An 18,458-nucleotide genomic window follows, 5' to 3' on the forward strand; every position below is an offset into this window, starting at 1 on the left:
TCTCCGAGAGGCGGGAGGACGCGCACATTTTTCACCAATGAGAGCATCCTTTCATTCATAAAGTGGTATGGGCAGTGTTTTTTCTCTCAAGCGTGGGTTTAGAGGGTTTCATAATCCTGACTGAAACCGACAAACCTGTTCTGGCGAAAGCCAATGGCAGACTGCGGATGGCAGCTGCCGTAATATCTGCCCAATCGCTCCTCACCGCGGTCTCCCTTCATACAGAAAGTCGAATGAATGGGGGAAGCTCCGGCTTTGATTGACACGCAAATGCGCGAATCGCAGGCGCGCAGCAGCCGAGAGTCAGCCAGTGGGAGCAGAGGAGGGCGGTGCACCGTGAATTAGGCTAGACAAGTGTTGGGGGAGTGAGTGTGAGATACAACCTCCTTATAAAGGGACTCTCTCACGTTGTGGCAGGGAAATTAGAGCACATTGCCTAAAATCGAGGTCTTCACATACACACACTCTCACACACCGAGTCACCGAGAGCCGCTGCCATGAACTGGATGAACGTTGAGGAGACGCTCCGCAGGGCCGAGACGCCTCTCTTCTGGGTCGGCGCGTTCACCGTGGCCTCTGTGGTGATGTGGCTGCTCTACAGGCTGTTCTCAGGCTTCAGGATCTGGGTGTTGGGAAATGGGCAGCTTCTATCTACGAAGCTGGGCAGATGGGCAGGTGAGTAGTGTCAGATCAAGTGTTCACGCAATCCACGGTCACGAAGAGGGCAGCTCAGAGGCGGGCAGGTGGACTCGACGTGCAAACGAGGTTGTGTTCCTCAAAACTTCACCTTGGTACAAACACTGGCAACATTTTGGAGCGTTTTTTGGGTGGCTTGGTTTTAAAGGGGGGCTGATGTTGTGTAACAGGCGCAGGTAGGCAGCTGTTTGACAAGATAATGGACCTTATTAGACTCAATTGGTTGTCCCCCCCCCCTCGCGTCAAACACAGCACCGTCTGCTGCCAGAGGCTCCAATCAGCGTTTTCACCCTCAGTAGGAGCGGTGGGGGGTGGGGGGGTTGCCCCACAGTGGTGAGCCAGGAGCCAAATTGCGCAGGCTATGCGCACTTTTCACAGAGCTGTTTTATGTGGGTGAGCTCTCAGCCAGCGCACTACTGAACTACAGTGGCTCATCGCATGATGTAGGACAAACCTCCTATGCTCAGTTAAAACGTGACCTACATCCAGATTGTGTTTCCAGCGCGTGACTTCTCACAGTGTGTGTCACTGTGGAGGTTTGGCCAACATTTAGACACCTGTGTTAATTACATTTCCCCTGACTTGGAATATTAATATAGTGTCATACTTTTGGGTTGTGTCGTAGACTCCTGTTCTGTTCTCTCAGCCATTCATATTGTGACATGGGATTATTGTTTTACCCCCTTAATTGGATTTGACTCTAATGTACTTTTTACTTTTTCAATGTGACGCAAAACAAGGACAAGTTAATGATCTCACTGGGTAATATTTTGATTTAGAAGATTGTTGTCTCATGGGAATCGCCCTGCTATGGCTTGACCCACTTCTATAGTCTGATATTTGGCGAGCACCGCTGCTTCCTTAGCCTCTCGCTGCGCAATTATCCGATCGCTGTTCTTTAAATCGTAGTAATCTCTGTCTTTCCTTTTAAAACCCCGAGACCAGGCGATCCGGACGGTTTTAATCAGAACTGTCTTCCTCCCCCTCTGTGACTCCCTTTTGCCTCCAAAGTGTCGTTGTTGTTCTGATTGGAGCGTTTAATTGGTGACCTGAATGACACCCATAATAGCGCAGTGGAGCGGTGCCTTCAGGGATGACTAATGGACATGTTTTAGTGATTCTGCTGGAATATGCGGAGGAATGCCGGTGCACACCGATGAGTCATGCGCGTCTTCCTTGCTTCGTCATCCATTGGGTTACATAGAAATTGTGACAGCCGCCCCCCTCCCACCACACACCGCATCCGCCTTCCCATTATATCAGATATGGTTTATGCGCAGTAGAGGTTTAATTATTGTAGTCTCGGAGAACAAATGATTGTTTGACCTCGCCTCTTTACAATCTTTTTGATGCAGTTTGTTCAAGTTGTATTGAGGTCAGTTTTTACAAATGGGGATGCTTTAAATCGGTACTTTTTAAAAAGAATCATCCATGGGGGTGGGGGGGGGGGAATCCATATTAAACCCTTAATATATAAATAGTTGCCCATGGATGTTCACGTTTCTTCTGGTAACAAGTGAGGTCAGAGTCTTATGCCTCTCCCTGAAACCAGTTTCTGCCACCAGTCCAGTCTGACAAGTCACTGGCTCTTTTCTAATCGTAACGGTTAATCCCATAGTTGGAAGTAAATCTGTGTGTGGAGACAGGCGAGGGGAGGGGTGATGTGTTCTCCTCTGCTGGTTGTACCAGATGTGCAGGTCTGGTCAGGTTGGGCAATGGCGCGATGTACTTCAAGCACATGCGTCTACGTCAAGTGGTGCTACTCCCTGTCTCCGACCTTTCACTGAAGCACAGTGAACAGGCACCTGTTTTTGTAGTAACACTATGGCTTCCCACAGCCATTTAACACGCCCTTTTAGTTGCTCTTCATGCCAGTATACAATTAGCAACACGAGTGTGATGTGCATTCCCTTCCTCTGTATCCACCCTGGTGCCAATCTCCAAGGAAGTGCAGTTATAATGACATATCAGATGAGTGTTTATTATAATCATCCTGTACTTGCTGTACTTAACCTGGGCTCGGTCTCTCTCAAAGAAAGCCGAACCAAATCCTGTCACTGGAATGTGTATATCTGCAAAACCACACTGGGTCAAATTCATTGTTTCGCTTTATCTCCCTTTTAAAATAGAAACACGTTAGGTTAATATGTTATGGTCTCCCTTATAAAATAATAAATGAATACAAATACAAGCAGTACTATGTTTTTCAGTGTGGAGGTGTTTTTGGTGGTTTTCTCCCCCTCAAACATATGGTAAACTAAGCTTTAACTGGTCGTTCTTTTAAGACATAACATATGCATCTACTTTGACTCTGAGTCTTAGTTGTTGGGGCTGCAACGGAATGATATGCGAGTAGACTAACACATACATGGCTAATTTCAGCATTAAATACAATTTTATCTTAATGTGACTAACCAGGGTAAAAAAGGCAAACTAAATCAATAAATAGAATAAAAACATGTCAATGAAGTCATAAAGTGGATTGGATGTAAATAAAATGCCTTTTTGACTTTGATGAAGAGACAATGATTAAGTAAGCAAATCTTTCAAAACAAAGTAACAAAAAAAAAGTTTTCATTTGAGTTAAAATAAAAGTTCCTAGACTGTTATGCTGTTGAGGGAAGTTTTCCTTGCATGATGACAGGATGGTATTTGGCCAGCTGCAGGAAACATTTTTGATGTGACCCGGGACCTTATCTTTTGGAAATCTCTTGTTTTGAGGAGACGTCCTCGTTTTTTCCAATGGATTTCTTGTGGCTGCGAGGCAGAGCGAGGGGTTTCTCCTGAGTCTTTTCCTGAGTGGATAGGACACCTAGTGGCAGAACAGGAGAACTGCAACATGAGTCAATGTGGCTTCCCCAGCCTTTCTGGCACACACACACACACACACACGCTTCCTCCTGTCAGTCCAATCCATGTCTGTAGCTCAATGTATTTTGTTTAAAATTTAAAAAGTAAAAGAACTCTAGAGCACAGCACTTTTTTAACATGCATATTTTAAAGAGCAGTGGATGAATCAGAAGAGGGGGAGATTCCTATAAATAGCATTTTGTTGTGATATAACTTTCAATGAGAATGAATAATGTAGATGAGTTTTCCTAAGATTAAAGTCTTCATTATTTATGTTTTTTTTTTTTAATTTCTAGAACAGCTTTTCACATTTGATGTGTAGTAATTCTCAGTTCTCTGCTCCTGTCTTACCACTCAGAATCCCATATTATATAAGAGAGAGATTGAGTGTGTATGTGTGTCACTTCAAAAGTGCCTCCCATCCCCTTTGACATAAGTTTATTGAGAAAATGGCTTTATTATATAAGAAGGATGCAGCCATTCATCAGGGCAGCCCAGGAGTGACAAAGCCTTGGGTCACTTGTGTAAGAATTGTTCTGATGTGGCTCCAGGAATAAACATTTGGGGCATGCAAATTATCAACACGTGCTGGACGTGATTGTAGCAGTTGTAGAAAGGCGTTAATTGTTTTTTTTTTTTTTTTTTAATGAATTGGCGCCAGGCTTCATTCATGGTAAGGAAAATGCACATATGTGAATGAAACGTGTGTGTGTGTGTGTGTGTGCTTCAGCTGAGGCAGGGTCTCCACTTGTTCATCCGAGTGAATGTGCTTCCCCCTAGTGCCTTGTGTGTGTGTGTGTGTGTGTGTGTGTGTGTGGGCAGAGAGAGAGAGAGGGAGGGCGAATACTGTTGTTCATGTGATGAACACGCTCTGTGACACGTGCCAGAACCAGGGATGCTGGGTAAAAAAAGAGGGAAAAAAATACTCTCCTTCTCTTCCCAGCACCCTCATCATCACTTCATTACATACCAAGCCTCCATCCTGCGTGGTGTGTGTATTTTTAGTTTGTGACGAAAGAACCGTTTTTTTTTATCCATCTTCATTTTTTGCACCCGTTTTTTTTCCCTTTACTGCCAAATATCTTCGTCTCTCATTGTTGCAACACTGCAAACCTTTGCTTTGCTTGCTTTCTTTAAAGAGCAGTATTAATGTTTTTTCAATGTGAGAGAAGGTGTTTTTGGTGGTGGTTGTTCTTTCTCCCCCTTAAACGTATAGTAAGCTAAGCTTTTACTGGTCATTCTGTAGCTTCACAAAGTCATCTTATAAGACCTAACTTCTGCAACTACTTTGGCTCTGAGTCCTTGTTGTAATGCTGTGGGAGTAGACTAACGACACATACATGGCTAATTTCAGCAAAATCTTGCATTTACGTGTTGTTTTTACTCTATAACGTAATCCAAGTTCAACACGCTTTTTTAGCCTAACCATGTCCTGTCTGCTCACCTGTCACGCTCTGTTTCAGTCCATTGTGACACAAAGAGTGTTTGTTCGGCAGTCCCTTCGTTTCCTGATCATAATAAAACAAAACACAGAAGAATGTATTGTAGGCTGATCTGTGTAAGTATGCACTGCCTGAGTTTCGAGCATAAAGTGCAAGTGGTTTGTGTAGTTTTAGATACAAAATTTAAAAACCTGCAGAGCAGGTGACCTCACTAATAAGCACCTTTTTAGGCTGGCGAGGACTGACAGCTTAATTAAGTGAAATCACCTGCTGCAGCTTTTATTTGGACGGAAACACCCGTACAGTGTGTTCTCACCAGCTCACAGACAAGCGGTGACGTTTGTTTCCTGCTTAAAAATCCCTTTGTCTTAAAGTACTTGGTGGTGAAATAAACTGTTCATTTTTAAAACGAGATATGAGACTGACGGGAGGGAGGGGGACAAGACTATATTTGCTCTGTACCCAAATATAGATGCTGCTTCTATCTTGGGCTCCCCTGAAGTACACATTCTATTCTTTTTTTTTTTTTTTTTTTTTTTTGTCTCTCACCCTCCCTCCCCTCATTTCTCTCTCTCTCCCCTGACACGATCAAGCTTTTATTTTTGTCAACTTTTATATTAACCATGTGACTTTATGTCCCCTGCTATTAAAAGCAGCATGTGTGTATGTGTTTGAACATAGAAGGTGAGCAGATGGAAAGTGGTGTGTGTGTGTGTGTGTGTGTGTGTGTTTGCATGAGTGGGGGCTGTCTTTGGATGTTCTGCTGCATCCCTCCCTCCCTCCCTCCCAACTTTTTTTTTCTTGCTCCCTGTGCGGTAGGAGGGGCTGCTCGTTGATAGGCGACTTTAGGGTGCGACAGATTACATAACGGTACGTAAAGAGAGCCGGGCATACAAGGACCGCAGTCTCTCCTCACTGAGAATCTTAATTGGGGATTTGGTGGTGTGTGTGGAGGGGGGGGTGAAGTGTGTGTCATTCCAGTCTGATTTTACTCACTCTTAACCCAGTATAATTGTCCTAAAAATAAAAGACCTCACCCTGAGGATCAGACTGAAGATTTCTGAACACTAAAACCCCAAACTGTGCTTTTAAAAACTGACCTGTGCACCATTACACAAAGAGGGGAAAAGTGATGAAGTAGAAATAAAAATGCTCCATAGTTATTATTATTATGCCTTAAGCTTTTCACGCTTCACAATTAGAGCCTACCCTTTTTCATGCTGTCCATGACGATCTAAATCGAAAAATTGTGCTCAATGCTGGCATCGGGTGGGCTTAGGTGGAGGGGTGAGGATGCAGCAGCAGCCTGGTTGTCGTGGTGATTGTGATGATGGGGTGGGGGGTGCTGCTTGTTGGTATTCAGGTGCTGCGGCAGGCAGGCAGCTCCCAGACGAGGCAGAGCTGGCACGCTGCTATTTTTACTCCTGCTGCTTTTTTTAGACCCTCGGAATAGTGAGCAGGCAGCAGCAGGGGCTGCTCCACTGCTGGGGGGGGTGTGGGGGGCAGAAAAGGCTGGGGGATGTCAATACCTCTGGACGTGATGTGCAGCACTAAACACGGCATAGCTGCAGTGCAAACGCGCCCTCGTGAGGATGCCTTAGAACTGGCATTGTGGACAGGCTTTCTCAGAGGCAGAGGGATAGATGGGGGTCGGGGAGTAGAGTGGGATACTGGCTTCAGAGCTGTCTTGCTGGAAATGAATGAGAGGCAGTGATGCACACATCCTCTCTGCTGACACACACACACACACACACACAAACAGAGATGCAGGTATTCATGGATTTGCACAGTTTTTTTCCACTGCACACTCGTACGTGGCAGCCCCCCCCCAACATTCATTCACCCCCTTTTATTGTCGACGTACGCCTGCGTCTTCTCTGAGCACCAGTGCCACTACTGTCATTCACGTGCTTGCTTGCGTAGAACCTTTTTGTTACAACTGCGTGTGTCATAGATGTAATGCGTTGCTCACGTGATGGGAATTAAGTCCTAGTGGGAGCAGTGGTGTGTGTGTTTGTGTTACACTGTGTTCTCTTTTTATATAATTGAAGAAGTTGCATAGTTGACTTATTTTCTCTATGCTTGCACTGTCCATTATCGGTTCATTATAACTGGCATGAAATCACATCCTTATCCTTGTGTTTCAGGTGTGTTTGACATATTGTCTTTTTCTTTTCATCAGTTATTTGTGGTTCTTGGGCTTGGAATTCCCTACACTTTCTTTGTTCTGGTATTTGTTGCACTACAGATGGATGTTGGCAAGAAAGGGGGGAAAAAGCAAATGTCTTAAGACTCAAAGGGAATTTGACCATCTAGATGCCACAATTCAATCTCACTCAGTCCCTGGACAATGTTTACTGAGAAAATGGTACTATTATATAATGGGTGGGAGGAGGGTGCAGTCATTCATAAGTACAGCATGGGGATGGGTTAGGCATGATGCGTGGTTTAAGGGGGATGGGTTTTGGTTGCTAGTGAGGAAATGATACAGAGTAGTGTCCCTTTTCTTTTTTTTTTTTTAAGAAATAATTGTTGGTAAAAATTATTTTATGTTGTAACAATCTCCGTTTTCATACAGTGCGGTCTGTTTCACTCAACAAAATCTCCATTTTATATTGTAGTTTCACACCCTTCATGTTTAATTTCTGCTACATTAGCAATTTAGTTGCATTTATTTGTCTATTCTGTTAAAAAGATTAACTGTTAAGTTCAGAAATGGAAAATGAAGTTACTACAGAGCAGATTCATGTGCGTCATGCTCTGTAAAGACACAGATCTGACCCCGATAAGAGTTTTTACAGTATTCTGAAAATGCACGCAATGCACTTAGCACACTGTTGGGGGTGTTCTCAAGTTTAAGATGAGAAGTTGAAGTATTTTTAAGCACACAATGTGTGTGGGTTTTTCTTTTTTTTTAGCATTCTTGTCTTCAAGGTGAAAGTTCAACCATGTGGCATTTTGACATACAGCACATTCTTTTCAATTTTCTCAAGCACCTGAAATGCAGTCATGCATGTAAAATTGGCACATATCCCAACTGTCTTTAATAGGAATGTGGTCAGTTCACTGATAGTCAGTGTTTTTTTTTTTCTTTAAATGTCTCAGCACTATCGAGAGCAGAATCATGCAGTCAGTGGTTTTTCCTTCACTCTCCTCTTCAACCTTTAATCCTCCTTGTTACAGACACGGTTTGCACCTGCCAGCCATATTGTTGTTTTGGTGCACGTTATTGATCATTCTTATTCATTTCACAAAAAGCTAACTGCATGTGGACACAGCTTTAGTCTTGTTACTTTGCTTCTCCGTGCCTCTGTCTGCTCCAACCTGCATCTGCAGCAACGGCTTGATTTGGTACAGCCCGTTCCCATTGAGGCTTTTCTTCCATGGAGCGTTTCATTCTTATCATGGGGAGGTTTTAAAAATAACCAAGGATTCTGCTCTCTTTTGACTTTGTGCTTCTGTCTCTCTCATTCACTCACTCACTCACTCGTCCGTCCCCCCCACAAACCACCTTCTCCTCCACTGCATCTCCATTCTGTCAGTTTCTCCTGCACTCATTCGTTCTCTTGCTTTGCTCCAGTTCTATTTTTAGCCACCCCTAGGATCCCTACTCACCCCCTCCTCTACCCTGCTCCCCCTACCCCACCTCGCCCCCCTCCTTTCTCCTGCTCCACCATGTTCGTCATCACTCCCTCCTCCTTGCATCCCCTCTCTCATCTCGTCTTTTTTTTTCCTGCTCTCCAGCTCTTTGTCAGAGAATGTCCTCTACCTCTATTAATCTTTCATCAAGCCTTGCAAATAATATATTCACGATGCACAACTGTGTTCGTGTATACTCCCAATCCCCCTCTAACCACCACCACCTTTTTTGTATTGTATTGTGTTTTTACCTCCCTTGTTCTTCATTTTTCCTCCATCGCTCCCCCCCATTCTCCTTCAGTCAAGGGGTTGATGGGCAGTGAAGGATTTAAAAATAGCTCTGCTTTGCTTGACAAGGTGCAGAGAACTCTCAACACAAGAACATCAGCTCATCTCTCGGTCTCCTCAAGCTTCAGCCTCTTTTCTCCGCTTGTACCTCACCGCTGTGATCGTTTTTTTGTTCACCACCGATATTTCCTTCATCTTTTACGTCCATGTAAACACTTGACTTAATCGTTGCCAGTCAGATTTGTTGATTGACCAAACTGACAAGTAATTCAACACTGAATTTATGTACTAGAAGTATAAAATTTGATCTCTAATACTGTCATTCACTTAAGAGCTGCTCCTTGAGTAGTTATAGGTGGGTGTGGAAGGTGTTGAAGCCTTTACTGCCTTGCTCGGTTGTGGTGGTTTTCTCCTTTTTATCTACACAATCTTCAGTTTTATGCAATGCTGTTCAAACATGTAATTGCACAAGCTTGCATTGGGGCCTTGTAGAAAGTATTTAACTGGTGAAACGGTTGTCATCAAAGAGTTTAGAAGGAGACGCTGTCCCAGGCAGCAGTATTGTACCGCAAGGTGTGTCGCATAGGTTCCCAGGTTCATCTCCATAAAAGGCCCCTGAGTTATTATAATGAAGAAAGTGGTCAGACTTGAAGTGAAGGTGCAGCAAAAGTCTATATTATATTATATATACTATATTAAATGCACATAATATAGTGCTAGACTAACGAGTAGATCTATATAATGACGAGCAAACTTTGGGACTGTTTCTGAATGATTCTGTGGTTGCAGTGTTCTCATGAAAGAGTATAAAGCATTTTGATTCCTGTTAAGATCTTAAAAGGTGAACCAATATTGACTTTTTTTTGTGTTTTTTTTTTCTTTGTCTTTGCAGTTGTGACAGGAGCCACAGATGGAATCGGGAAATCCTATGCGGAGGAGGTGAGGCTCTTGGACCCTTATTTATTTTATTTTTTTTTACAGGAAAGCTGTGACTCATACACACATACTTCTACTGTTCACTCTTATATATAGTAGGGGAAAGCTCTTAAAGGCCTATTTACATGGAAGAGAGCCCTCACACACGCATGCACACTCTCCAATGCAGGTTTACCATCAAGAGCTTATATTGACGTAACATACATACACTGAATAGGGGAAGACCCTCAGCTGTTTAGCCTATAGTGTGGTTTTGTTATGTGTATGCTGGGTTATAGATCTTTGACTCAAGCTGTTGGTGTTAAACAGTGAACCATGTGCTTATTATTATTATTATTATTATTATTATTATTATTATTATTATTATTATTATAACCTTTATTTCACCAGGAAACCCTCATTGAGGTTGAAGAGTTTTTTTTACAAGAGGCTCCTGGAAGACACCCAGTAGCACATTAAACAGGGTTATAGACAGACAGACAGACAGAACTACAACATACAGTGTATGGCAGTGCACAAGTAGGCCAAAGTTTTACCCTGCACATTACACAACTGTTGCTTCTCATGGTGTGTCAGAAACTGAGTTGCCACAGGCATAAGTAAAGTCTTTTCTGCTGTCAAAATCTGAAACTGTAGGCAGAAACCTACCATGTTTGTATAATGCATGCACTTATCTGATTTCTGGGTTCTGAAGCTCTATGTTCTGTTTCCTTTCGCTGCCCTCTCTAGTTACCAACTCTATCAAAAGATTCTTCTTTGTCAAACTTGTGCATCTAACATCTTCCTTTCTAGCTGGCTCGTCGTGGATTTGCCATGGTGTTGATCAGTCGCTCCCAGGACAAGCTGGAAGATGTGGCCAAGTCACTTGGTGAGTGTGTTTTGTGTATATTCACGTTTTATATGTTCTTGCACCCACTTCCTCAGCACAGGGTTTCCCAAGCCTTAATAACGGGGTGTATGATTCACATGAGGAGTTGTAATATGGTCACTCGAAACAGAAAACTGTTTGGATTTTACTTCTTCACTGAAATTATGACAAAAGAACAGATGAATTCTCCAGCTTGATGAATAAAGCTGACGTTTCCCTCGCCATTTTTCATGTCCACATAAACGGAAGCAACCACAGGTAAAATGAGCATCAGTATAAAAGAAAAAAACTGATGTCTCTTTCCCCAGCTCCTGTTTAAATGGTGCCCTCTCCCCACCTCACTCTCTTCCCCTCCCTCCGTCTCTGATGTCTCCCACAGAGCAATTTCCCCTGTCGTGCTTCAAGTCCACAGAGGGGGCTGAGGGGTAGTCACGAGCCGGGTGCCGTGTGCCCAACTCTGGCACTCTTCCCTCACGATTAGTCTGACAAAGCCACCCTCCCTGGCATGTAACTGAGCAACCCACCCGGTCATTTCTATAATTTCATTGTTGACATTGTGTTTTTCCTCTCTCTCTCTCTCTCTTCGGGAACATTTAAGTTGACTCTTGATCACGTCTTAACTGGCGAACCCCAGTATTCCTCTAATTTGGCCTAAGCCTAACAGGTTTTTTTGCTTCTTTGCCACCCAATCTTTAAAGCTCATTTTCTTTGACGTACATGGTTGTTAACCGAAACGGAGCTGAGATACAGATTTGAAGGAGGCTCAAACCCAGAATCCCCCCTTCTTCTTTTTTTAAATGTACTAATGTTTAGCCCCTTTATTTTCCCTCTATCTTGAATCAACACTGACTGAACATATACAGACTTATTACTGGTCTTTGCTGAGGCACATCCCAACAATTTTCTTTTTGCAACTCTCCCTCTGCCATCTATCAGCTAAACAAGTCTTTGGACAATAAATTGTAATTGCAGAAGGCACGTCATGAGTGAAGGAAGGGAGGGTGGAAAAGGGGGGGATGCCTTGGCTCGTTTGTTGGTACACAGCGCCCTCTTGAGTTCAAACCTTTAACTGTGACTGGTTTCATGCTCATGTCATTTGAGTGTATCCAGGGTTTTGAAAACTTGTTGGGTGACATCATTAATGTGGTGGTTTAAATTGTGTATACCTATGACCACAATCTGCATCCTCCTGATCTTATCGTGCCAACTGGAAAACACTACTTTCCTTTTTGTTTAAAAACACTTTTTGTCTACGTATAATGCTTCATTCAAAACTTAAACCTGGCGCGTGCTTGTTTCTCCTTTTTCACAGAGGAGCAGTATAACGTGGAGACCAGGATCATAGCTGTTGACTTTGGCAAGACGGACATCTACGACAAGATCGAGGCAGGGCTGGCCGGTCTTGATATTGGTGTTCTTGGTAAGAGATGAGTGCATTTTTATTTCTCTCTCCTTCAATTCTACATGGTAACTGCATATAAAATGTAAATAAATGGGAAGTATTATGCTTGAGAGCAAAGTGACAATATACTGAATAACATGTGGTATGTTGTGTTTCCAGATGGAGGTGAGATGTTGGTAGAGTCATGAGTTTTAATGTTGGCAGACTTGACTTGTAGTCTTCACTTCTTTCACGACTTTCACCACCTACAGAAGTTGCTTTTGTTTTGTTGAATGTCATCCTATACCATATTAGAACTACTTCTGTCTCACACTTGAAACACAAAGTATCGATTTTTTTTTTTGTTTTGGTTTTTTTGAAAGATTACGTCTGCAGTCCTCTTCTTTGTAGAGTCTGTGTATTCTGTCAGTCTGTCTACTGCTTTTGTTCAGGTTTTTCTTCTGTGTTGAATTCGGTCTTAGTTTTTATTTGTGCTGCAAAACCAGAGATCTGCTGTAAACCAATTTGAACTGAGCCAAGCCAGTTTAACTGTAAACATTTGACTGATACTTATAATATTGTATCATGAAAACGTTGAGTTACATTATTACATTGTTGCATAGTCAGAACAAGAATAGTTGTTTTTTTTCTCTCACCTATGAGATGTGCAACTTTCGAAAGGAAAATCTTAACTGTCTGTCGTATTTTAATTTGAAGACTAGTGCTCACAATGTTCTCCTTAGTTGAACATTTAAGGAACTCTTTGTTCTTTTTCATGATACCAATTGTTCTCCACTGGATGCAAGGTGTGGCTGTGGCTTTGCCTGTGTGTATCTTTTTGCTTCTGCTGCCACCCTGTGTTCACTCTTCAAGCTAGTTTTACTATTGCAGCACTACTTTATGTATGTATAAAAAATAATATTTTTTTTATCTTCAACAGTCAACAATGTTGGTGTGTCTTACTCCTACCCTGAGTACTATCTGAACATCCCTGATCTGGACAATGTGAGTTTCCATATAGTTACATTTTGTTCTGTTTTGTAGATGGGAATTCTCTTTATCCACATCTTTATTTTTATAGAGAACAATTGAGAAAAGCTAATAAATGAATAATTCTCCAAAAGCTTGTCTGTATCATTCTCAGACTAGCCTTAATTCTACCTTTTGTAACGTGATTTATCAATGCCTGCTACCATTTTTGTGTAGTAGGGCCTCTTATGATCTTATGTGAGTGTTTAGCTGACCTGCTGCTTTCTTTGTTCCAGTTCATCACAAATATGATCAATGTCAACATGACTTCAGTGTGCCAGGTAAGTTTGGCTCTGCACATGTTTGTTTATCCAAGGAGATTGTCACACGTGCAATATATTAAGTGTTTAAAGTTCATCCGCAAGCTTTTCTTTCCTCACTTTCGCCCTTTTTTTTATTTTTTTGTTCTTCTGCTCTTTCTACCATGGTACCTGCAGTGTCTCAGTTGTTCCCAGAGCAACGGTGGTCTACACCAACGCTGTCTGTACTTGCCACCCACGCAAATCTCTCTCCGTCTGTCGGTCTCTGCCTGCCCCCCCGCCACCCCCCCACCCCCCTTCTCTTTCTCCTACTTTTACTCTTTCTTTAAATTAAATCTTTTTTAGAAAAAAACAAACTATTTCCCTTTTCCCCCATTTCCCTTGTTCTTTTTGTGAGATGGTTAACCAAGCTTGTGTCATTGTGCTTTTTAGATGACTCGTCTGGTGCTGCCCAGAATGGCTGAGAGGTGAGTTAAATGATCGGCTTCCATGTTTTGCGACATGACTGCAGTCAAACATCGGTGTTGAGAGTGAGGGATGGTGGCACAGAAGCTACACAACTACTCTCACGATTAAACACCTTATTTTATTTTTTTGAAAGGCACTATTTAGGAGACTACTTTTTCCATAAAGATGAGTCTTTCTTTTATTGAGAATGGGTACAAGAAATCCTCCCCAAGCCCTTTCCATCACTGCATCTCTCTTTCCCTCTCTTCCTTTGTTCGCAATGCTGACAAGCTTTCAATTCACACAAAGTGCTCTTCCCATCCAATTGGCTGCTCTGTTCCCATATGACTCCTGCTGGCCAATAGCAGCGCAGGCACATTTGATGCCGTGTGAGGCTGGAGCGTCGCTCCACTACATCACTGCAGCAACAGGCTGCCATGGCAACGCACACGGGCACTACCACACTGTTTGTGCTTGTGTGTGTGTGCGTGTGTGTTTGGGACAGGAATTTGTGTGTATTTGTCTGTGGGCATATTTGTATAGACACAGCACACTGACAGACATGGGAAATATGTGAAAGTTGGTTTATTTTAAAGGAAAGATAAGAACTTAAACACACAAACGGGCACTGATCCTGTCACAACCCAAAATCATGCTATCACATGTGTTGCTTGTATCTGATTAGTGTTATGGCAGCAGCATTGAAAGTAAAACATTTTCAGTTTTCCACATCAACAATGAAGCTTCTGTGATGATTTTGACTGACAAAGTCCACATGATAAAATCACCACATTTTTCAGTCCCAGATTATATTCATTTTTTAATTATTTAATGTCTGGTCACTGTTCAGGCCTTGTATAGTATCCTAAAATGCCTGGTTGTGTTTTTTTTTTTTTTTCTCAGGTCCAAAGGTGTTATCCTCAACATTTCCTCTGCTAGTGGCATGTATCCTCTCCCTCTGCTCACAGTCTACTCTGCCACCAAGGTACAGTGTATATACCACGTCTATAATGCATGACACAAGCCATTTGGTAAGCGAGCAAGAATTAAATCTGGGAAAAAAGTGATATTTTAATATTTGTTTGCATCTGCTTGTTTCTTTACACTTAGCATATAATAAAAATGAAACCATTTTAAATTTTACCCCTGTATCCTTCTGTGTGTGCAGGCCTTTGTGGATTTCTTCTCTCGTGGCCTGCAAGAGGAGTACAGGCGTCAGGGCATTATCATCCAGGTGTGTGTGGGTCTCGATCCCTCTTTAACTTTATGCATTGTGAGGTTTGAGTGATAACTCTCCATTTGAATGTGTTCTGAGCTCATTAAAACCATCGTTAACATTGCTTTGTTTGTGACTCATAAAACCTGTAGACATGTATGACAATTAAATGAAATCTATCCCTGTGATGCCTGCGAAGGCTTCTTGATTCTGCCTGAGTGTCAATGGGATAAAAGCAGATTCATGAATGATGCATCTCATGCGCCATTTTTAGCCTTTTGTGCGCAGAGGCAATCATGTTATTCCACATAATACAGTCTGTTTGTTCCGTTTTTAGCTGCCTCTAGTTGTCACTCACTCATGTGCCACCTGGTGGTTGGAGTCTGTATAACAGTTTCACCTCAGCAAACCCTGGGTGTAGTTTCACCTCATAAACCTTAACCACTGACTAAGACAACAGATATAAGATTTTACGTATTTCACGAGGAGAAGTGCTGCACATCTGTAACTGAGACTTAACACCGACCCAAGAAGAACGTTTGAGCTCATTTCACATGTTCCTAACTTTTTATGCAGAGCGTGCTGCCTTTCTTTGTGGCAACAAAGATGACCCGTATCAGGAAACCCACCCTGGACAAGCCCACACCAGAGCGATATGTAGCAGCTGAGATTTCCACTGTGGGTCTGCAGAGCCAGACTAATGGTTACTTCCCCCATGCAGTCATGGTAAGAAAGTTAAATTTGCTGAACAATATTTTCATCTTCTATTCTGTTTTGGGATGTGTCAAGACAATTAAAGGTTGATTCAGAAAACTGCCAGAAGGGCAATTCATCTGTAGCTTCCCATACACAATCATCAGTGTGTGTACACACACACACACACACACACACACACACACACTGCAGGCATTGGGTGCCAGACAACAGGGACATGGGAAAGATACTAAAATTGACCCCAAAGATGACCACATTTTAGTAAAATGTGTAAACTTGACTCGGATCCAAGTTTAGTTGTCTGATAGCTGAGGGTACGAAAGATTTGGAGTACCTAATTGTTCTCAGCGGCAAAAGAAACCAGCAACCTGAGGGTAGAAGCTTGAAGTCTAGATGATTAAACCCAGTCACTCTTAATGCCATTTTCAATTTTATTTTTTAGAAGATAGTATTAAATGCACTGTGCATTTGCACCTCTTTTTATATTTATATATCGTGTAATGGTTCCTACAATATTTCCTAAAAACTGACATTTGTAAACTCAGATTAGTGTTAATGTTGCGTGTTGTATTAGTAAAACATGATTATTAGGTTGTCAAAATGAATATAAAGCCATGCGTCTTTGTTTTATTTGTTTCCTTGCAGGGTTGGGTGACCACTAAGATGGTGCCAATCAGCATTGTTATCTTCCTGGGAGCCAGTATGAACCGTCTGCAGCGCACCGGATACCTGCAGAGGAGAAAACTGCGGGAGCAGAAGAACGGAAAAAGTTTGAAGAGTGAATAGGAAGATGGCTGACGATTCTGCTGGCAAACACATTGTTCTGACACAGTGCAGTGTTTCAGGGGAGAGAGATTGTTTTTGTATTTGACATGTATCTCCCAGGTTTCCTTGAGATTTCACCTTGGTGCCTTTTTGTAAATGAGCATATGAGAGAATATGTATGACTGGCAAATGCACCTGGATGTGATGTGTCTGGAGAGACATCGTCTAAATGTTTATAAAATGCTGCTGTTGGCAAAGGACATTAGTATTTTTTTGTCACTGACACTAATGGTGGAATTTATACAGCAAAAAACCCGAGTGATTTGTTAGCCCTGCTGTTGTAAGCAGTGGAAAATGGTGGTGGGCATCTTTTTATAATATATGTATAAATATTTATTTTATATTTGTATACCACATGAACCAAAGTCAGTCCTTTTCGTAAGACCAGTTTTCAACCTAGTCCATCTTAAAAATCATTCAGCCATTTGAAGAATGGCAATTTCTCCTTTTCTGTCATGTTGGTTAACTTGTCACTAAGCTGTAATCATCAACCATGGGCTCCTTCTACAAGATAAACATGTTTGCAATATGTTTGAAGATATTTTGTGATGGGTTGTTGTTGCACTAATGTACTCATGTTTTCAATTTTCACTAATTTTTTGCATCCAACAAATGTGCCTTTCTGCTGCCCTTCTATTTTAATGCTGGAAACTTTCTAATTCACTGAGCAGGTATTGAGATGTATTATGAAATGATGCAGTTCAGCTGGTGCCAATTCTGTTTAAACATGTGTTTGAGCCTCCGCACATTTAGTTGGATATGTGTTCTTTTTGTGTAGAAAATATCTCTGTAGTTGAAGATTTACCAAAGAGTGGGGTTTACATAATTGGCTACAGTATCGTATACATATGAAGTGATTCACACACTTTTCTGTAAAGAAAAAGAATTGTACCTTTTTGATTGCAAATGACTTGATGATGTTGCCTCAATTTGAGAGTCCTATTCACCTGTTAGGTCTTAATATTATGCTTTGTATTTCTATGTATCGATTCAGTTTGGATTACCCTGCTGATGGCAAAATTGTTTTCTACTGCTTGTTAATAAAAGTACCGTCTCAAAGTATTGCCTCTCATTGTTCTTGCTTACATTTATTGTTTCAGAGCTAGCTGGACAATATTACAGCTTTGAAGACTTCTGCGCACAAGCCTGCATATAATTTTGGCTTCCTCAGCTCTTTTAATTTGATTTGTCTGGTACTACTGGAGCGATGACCACAAGTGTGATGTTTCTTTACAGCTGTTGTAGTGATGGGGTTTGCACACAAACCAACTGGTGACAGTGACCTCTGCATTCGACCCATCCTTATTACACACCAGTAGTGAACACACAAACCAGACATGGGGAAGTGGGCAGCACTAAACTGTGCCTGGGGAACAGTGGGGGATTGGGTGCCTTGCTCAGGGGCACCCCAGTCTTTGACCCTTCCCAACCTTTTGGTTACAAGCCCAAATGAGCTGTCCAACCTTGAGTCTTACAAAACAATATAACTTAGTTAGTATAATTCAGACAGCCAGAGTTTGCATGTTCTCCCTGTGTGTGTGTGCATGTGGATTTTCTCCAGGTTCTCCGGTTTTCTCCGGGTGGATGGTCGTTTGTCTTTATATGTGGCCCTGTGATGGACTGGAAACCTGTCCAGGGTGTGACCCGCCTATCGCCCTATGTCAGCTGAGACTGGCACAGTACCATAAACGTGACCCTCATGTGGAGGATAAAGTAGTGGAAGATGGGTTGATGGATGAATACATATTCCATTTTAGATCAGCAAGGAACTACATGCTTGAACTACTCTTTGATCTAAAAACAGTATATATTTTTTAATCTGAGATGGAATCTGTTTTTTTAGCTCTAAAATGTAAAGTCGGCCGGT

General features: G+C 42.1%; 1 protein-coding gene across 1 annotated transcript; it reads left to right on the forward strand.

The window, feature by feature from the left end:
- The first annotated feature begins 359 nt into the window (after positions 1–359).
- hsd17b12a (hydroxysteroid (17-beta) dehydrogenase 12a) lies at positions 360–17,653 on the forward strand. The gene is made up of 11 exons (XM_058646607.1): positions 360–675; positions 9,808–9,854; positions 10,644–10,719; positions 12,032–12,139; positions 13,041–13,105; positions 13,366–13,410; positions 13,822–13,856; positions 14,740–14,821; positions 15,005–15,070; positions 15,629–15,778; positions 16,412–17,653. The coding sequence occupies exons 1-11, from the start codon at positions 498–500 to the stop codon at positions 16,550–16,552; spliced, it is 993 nt and encodes a 330-aa protein (XP_058502590.1). The 5' UTR covers positions 360–497; the 3' UTR covers positions 16,553–17,653.
- Positions 17,654–18,458: the final 805 nt, after the last annotated feature.

Source organism: Solea solea, chromosome 12 (assembly GCF_958295425.1).
Source record: "Solea solea chromosome 12, fSolSol10.1, whole genome shotgun sequence".
Classification (NCBI taxonomy): domain Eukaryota; kingdom Metazoa; phylum Chordata; class Actinopteri; order Pleuronectiformes; family Soleidae; genus Solea; species Solea solea.